Source organism: Brachionichthys hirsutus, unplaced genomic scaffold (assembly GCF_040956055.1).
Source record: "Brachionichthys hirsutus isolate HB-005 unplaced genomic scaffold, CSIRO-AGI_Bhir_v1 contig_224, whole genome shotgun sequence".
Lineage (NCBI taxonomy): Eukaryota > Metazoa > Chordata > Actinopteri > Lophiiformes > Brachionichthyidae > Brachionichthys > Brachionichthys hirsutus.
The window spans coordinates 90497-96507 of record NW_027180534.1 but is presented as its reverse complement, the minus strand read 5'-3'; the positions used below and the strand labels follow the sequence as shown (position 1 = coordinate 96507).

The following is a 6011-nucleotide window of genomic DNA, read 5'->3' as shown; positions in this document are numbered from 1 at the left end:
GATGCAGCCGTGCCTTTTCATCCCTTCTGCAATTTCTCCTGCATTCTTAACAGAATATGGGTCATCGTTCAGCATGGCTCCCAGCGAATTAGAAGACTTCTAAGCAGTAGAGATGAGCGGTATTTTGTCAGCTGACACTCGAGTCGATATTTGAGCAGTTTACGACAATCATAACGTTCAATCAAAGATGTGGCAACTGAATATGTGCCGTTTGATTTTTCTTTAGTGTTCCTGAAGTGGTGAGCTTACTAGTGTGTTCCTCTCAATTTCCCCACAGTTTCACGTTCAAACTTTATTGTTCACTGTTAAATAGTGATGAATGAAAAATGATGTAGAGATGAACACAACATTTCTGAGGCTTCTAATGGGTTTACTTAACTCCACGAATAGAGCATTGCTTTTTAATCTTCCCGTTTTAGAGGTAAAAACTTTGCTAGTGCTATACAAAAAAAATACATGCACTCATTGCACATTTGATAAACACAAAATGTGCAGCATGCAAGTCTTTCATGTGTTATCTTCTAGTTTTGACTTAACATGTTATGCTCATATGAAAGTTTAGTCAGACCTTGAAACAAGTGAGTCGGTTTGTGTTGTTGTTATTTCCCCGTCACAGACACAGACTTCCCTGTTTGTACCCGTGGCTAGTTACTGGGCAGATTACACAGGCCCATTCCACCCCCACTCTGTATCTTTCGCCCTCTCTATCTCATTTTATCTCTCTGCTTCCATCCCATCTGTCTGTGTTCCATTAAAGAGATGAAGAAAAGCATCCTTTTGACTGAAAGAGAAAGCCGCGTGTCGCTGTAGGGCAAAGAGTGGCCTAGAAATGTTAGGCGTCAACAATGGACAATATCTGCACAATCTTTTAGATGCATAATCTACATATTTACTTAATTTTTTCCCCAGTAAAATGAACGAATAATTTAAAGCCTGATGTCTTTTTGCATTCTGAATTAATGTCCAGTGACTTTTGATGCTATTGTTGCCCACGTTACTTATTCCATTCAGAATTCAGAATACTTTGTTAATCCCAATCAGGCACATAATAGGCTGCTATGCATCTATAGGAAATTACAGAAAGCAGAACAAGCACATTTAGTACACATTAAACACGGATATTGGCGGCGGCAGGCGTGGAGAAAGATGAAGAAAAGAACGACCATGAAGGAGGGAAGAAACTGTCTAAAGTTAGGGATCAGTTCAAGATAAAAAACCAAACAAAACGGGGAACGCGGTGCCATGTTCGCACCGTCAAACAGGACTACATCGATGTTGCAGCACATCCAAACAACCAGAAACAAGGTCAAATCAATATAATCAGCTAACGCAATGCTATATGCTAGCTTCATATACCTCAATTCCCTCATTTCAAGCATTCAATTACATGTTAACGACATATTTAATTTCTTATACAGTGTGAGGCTTCACTACTACAACTGTAGTTTTGGCTTGTCCCATGAGGGGTCGCCACAGCAAATCAACTTCCTGTGTCCACCACTATGCATTCAGGCCTCTCCCTAAACATCTCATCTATGTTTGGTTTACTGTCGGTGAGGGATTTCATCGTCCTGCTATGCGTGACAGCTTAGAGCACAAGTCCCGGTAACAACTGGCCACGTGTTACATAATCCGTTAGCATTCAGGCAGCCTGTTGCTGCTATATGTTCTGTCATTCATTGCAGTCATAACCTTTGATTTGGTATTTGTTTGTGATTTTCTTATGATGTTTAGAATAATTTTTCTTGCAATTATTGTGTAGGTTTGACTGCAATTACAGCTTTTGGCTCTTAAACATGTTCATGCTAGAGCAGTTTAACCCCTTGATGAATGTAAATTGCACATAAATTGCAAACCTGTCTGTAGCTACCTTTCATTCTGTGGTATTTTACCATTCAACAGGTATTTTAAACTCACCCAACACATGCCAGATGAGGACAGGGAGTTATGGGGTTGCCCAATAAATCCACAAGTTCCTTGTGTAACTAGAAAAGAAAAAGAAAGAAAGTTCTAAATCTCTCTAGACTCTCTCTGGCTGAGTCTGCATGATAAACGAGCCTCTTTCAGGATTAGGAGGCCTTTCTTTTGGGCAACATCAGTAGTTTATAGCCTTTTAGCCCTTTAGTGTGACAGTTAGGGATGGTGCTAGGAAATGAGTTGCCCTATTATCTAAGGACAAAAAACATGTGTTGAGTACATTTAGTAAGCGACTGAGTCCACATGGTCTCAATAATAATAATAACCCTAACCTACAGTGGTAAGAGCGTCTTCCACTTATTGGAAGGTTGGTGGTTCTATGCCGATGTATCTTTGAGCAAGATACGCAACCCTAACTTTCTGGTATCATCAGGGCTTCCCACTGCTCCTCAAGGATGGATCAAATGCAAATAAAAATGTCCTCTCCACGGGATCCAAGATTCTGTCATGTCTGCATCTCCCGGGTGGTGTGTGTGTGTCTGTGTGTGTGTGTGTGTGTGTGTGTGTGTTATCACCAGGCTGCTTTCCAGAGTAGGGCGTATGAATGTGTGGACATGCAGGGCAAAGTTTTTGGTGTTGAGGTTCGGATGAGACAAACACAGATAAAGAGCAAAGGTTGTCTATGCTGGCTTTTGTCACTAGAACTGACTCCACAGATAGTTGTTGTCTATCTCATATCCGTGTGTGTGTGTGTGTGTGTGTTGAAGCATGGAAGCTATACGGGATAAATTCTGCTGTTATGTCCTTATCAGTGCAGGTCCATGCATAGCTGGACTTCTTCTCCTCTCCCTCTCTCTCACGCATACACACTCTCGCTCTCTCCCACATTCAAATGCCCACAGATACTCTCTATCAGCACTCGGAACACTGTAGACTTGACACAGCAGAGCATAGCAGGGAGCAGCCCGACCCAAACAATGTCAGAATGGCGAATTCCATCTCTGAGTCCCTGGAGTTTTCTCCTTTAGGCGCCGCCAGAGATAGCTCCTGAGTCTGGGTCATTTCACTGCATCCATTCATGTCTCTCCACAGATGGCTTAAGCTAATGGAGCACTGATTGTGTTATAACCACTATTATCTCTCTTTACCTCTCAACTTGAGAGCCATTAGCAGGATAGATAGTACCTGGAGCCTGTCTGCGGGGGGGGACAGAATAAGGGACTGTCAGGATGATGGAGCATATAAGCTGAGTAGGGTTTAGTAAATGCCATTATAACTTTCCTTCACCAGCTGAACCTCGTATGTAATAACAGGTGAGAAAAGTAGCTAAAGCTGGGTACAAGAAATACCACGAGAGGCTGGTTTTGTCTGTATGTTAGTCCTTTGAAGAAGGATACACCTCAGGAGCTGGAGGAGCTCTCATTGGCTGACAGAGGGTGGAAGAATTTCTGACAATTACAATGCGATGGTCAATTAATCTTAAACAAACATTTAATTCTTTTTTTTATATATATATATATCTTTATTTCCAATAAACTTGAAAACAAATAGTTTTATCGCCTCCCTTTAGTTAGTATATCTACATAATTATCCTATGTGGTTCTGCCCCCCCCCCCTCCCAGACGAGCTCACCTGCGGCTGTGTCTGGAGCGGTTGAAGGCCCTCATACCTCTGGGTCCCGACTGCAGCCGTCACACCACCCTGGGCCTGCTCAACAAAGCCGAAGCACACATAAAGGTGAGGAGAAGCGTCCTGCCGCGAGATGTTCACGGTCCTCCATTACTTCATTTGAAGTGTGAATGTAGGTGTGAATGACTGTCTGTCTGTGTTACTCTGCGATGAACTGGCGCCTTGTCCTGGGTGTACCCTGCCTCTCGCCTGTTGACTGCCGGGCACAGGCTCCAGCAGGACCCGGTGACGGACAAAGCGGTTTTGGAGAATGAATGAATGAATGGTGTAACAATGTAGCACGCGCACAATGAAACTTTCTGTGTCTCGCCTCTCTTCCGTTTGTCCAGAAACTCGAAGAGACAGACAGGAAGAGCCAGTCGCAGTTGGAGTCTCTGGAGCGCAAGCAACGGCACCTCCAGCGCAAGCTGGAGTTGCTGAGGGGCGGCGGCGGCGGCGCTGGCGCCGTGGCCCTCGGCAGTGCGGCTGAGGCGGGGGAGCGTGTACGCATGGATAGCGTGGGTTCAACCCTCTGCTCCGACCGCTCCGACTCTGACCAAGGTGAGCGAGGGGCACTACCAGAACGCCGTGGTTGATTCCGCACCGCCGAGGTTTACCGCTCAGAGTCCATCTGCGTGATGAGACAGGCGTTACTGTCAACGATCATCTGTCCCAGATGCACTCGAAAAGCAAACGACCGTCAAATATGCAAACTTATATTGGCTTTTAATTCAAACTCTTTGTAACGAGTCACATGGAACGATTATAAATAGTTAAATATTAGATGTATTTTCACCATACGACAGTAAAACAATACGTTTCCATACGCCGATAATCTGGAACTCCTGATGACATTGAAGAACTTTCTTGTTTAACCTTAACGCATGCGTTGCTTAAATTTATGGATCTTGTGAAATACAACACTCTGGTAGTTCTGTTCAAGGCATTTAACAAATCATTACCCATTAACCTGCAACGTTTTTTTACTGTTCGAAGAGCTGCTCATGATTTGAGAGGATTTGGAGTTTTTAAACTTCCTCAAGTTCGAACCACACTCAAAAGTTTTTGTTTGTCTGTACGTGGGGTTAAACTTTGGAACAGTCTGGATACACACCACAAGCAATGTCAAGGTATTCATCAATTTAAGCTAGTATATAGACAGCTGGTTTCCTCACAATATTCAAACAGAGGGTCTTGAAGGTATTTATTGTTCCATTACCATTGCTGGTATTGTTTGTCTATTATTAATGTTGGCATGACTGTCTAAACTGTCATGTTACCTGTGGTAACACTATAATGGAGAAAAAAAAAAATAATAATAATAATAAATAAAATAAATAAATAATAATAATATATATATATATAATTTTGTAATTTCGCTAGTTTCGTCCGACATTTTGTTGTATTTTTCGAAATCATGCAGTGTATATAGTTGTTGTTAATATGACTTGGAGCTTGAAATAGAGGAGCTTACTATGTTTATGTTATGAGAAATGGGGGTGGGATTAAATAAGTTTTCTTCTTCCCACTCCCTTTCAGGCTGAATTGGCTTATTACTTATTGTTTAAATGTGGCTCGTGCGATGTGGCACGGGTTGTTTTGTTTTGTGTGCTTTTGTCATCGCCTGAAATAAATACTAACCTAACCTGTGGGATGTTCCAGGCCCACTAATAGTGTTGACTTGTGTCTCTTTTGGGCAACCCCCCCCCCTCATCACTTCATCGCGGGCTGCAGAGGAGATTGAGGTGGATGTGGAGAACACAGAGTTCTCCCACGGAGAGCTGGACAGTGTGAGTACGGCCAGCACCAGCGACCTGGACGACCACAGCAGCCTGCAGAGCATGGCCAGCGATGAGGGATATTCCTCCTGCAGCATCAAGCTTGCCTTCTCCTCCTAGATCCCCAACTCACCCTCTCCCACAATGCATTTATCCCTCTGGCCATGCCTAGACACACATAGCCAGTCACCTAATAGTGTTCCCTTTGCTCCTGCCTCTTAGTGGCGCCTTCCTCCTCCTCCTCCTCCTCGTTCTTAGCTCCTCTTGTGCTGGCGGAACAGCTATTGGAGGAGCTCCACTCAAGAGTTGCTGTTACCTCTGAACCCCGCTTGCACCAGGCACCCGAATGGAGTGATTTGACACTGCCAAATGGTGTTAGCCCACCTCAGAGCTCAGAGATCTGAAAAATGTACGCCATCTAAATTTTGATTGACTGATTTTACTTGTTTCCTCTAACTGTCAACTGTCTGGTTTCTCTTTTCTTTTCTTTTTCTTAATAGATGCACAAACCCCTATCTAAACCCAAAATGCACTTAAATTCTGACAAAAATTGATTTGGACTTTCTGGTCAGGCCTCTATGCTGTGTGTGTGTGTGTTCATATATGCAGCTGGTAGCCCGTGTTAACATTCTGATGTTGGGCCTAGAT

The 6011-nt window shown here is 43.5% G+C and overlaps 1 protein-coding gene across 1 annotated transcript; it reads left to right on the top strand.

The window, feature by feature from the left end:
• Positions 1-3539: 3539 nt before the first annotated feature.
• Positions 3540-5483, top strand: LOC137915862 (max-interacting protein 1-like; the record flags this gene model as incomplete). Its single annotated transcript, XM_068758980.1, has 3 exons — positions 3540-3654; positions 3936-4146; positions 5320-5483. Coding segments are annotated over 3 exons (490 nt in total), but the record flags the coding sequence as incomplete, so codon positions are not given.
• Between the last annotated feature and the right edge of the window lie 528 nt (positions 5484-6011).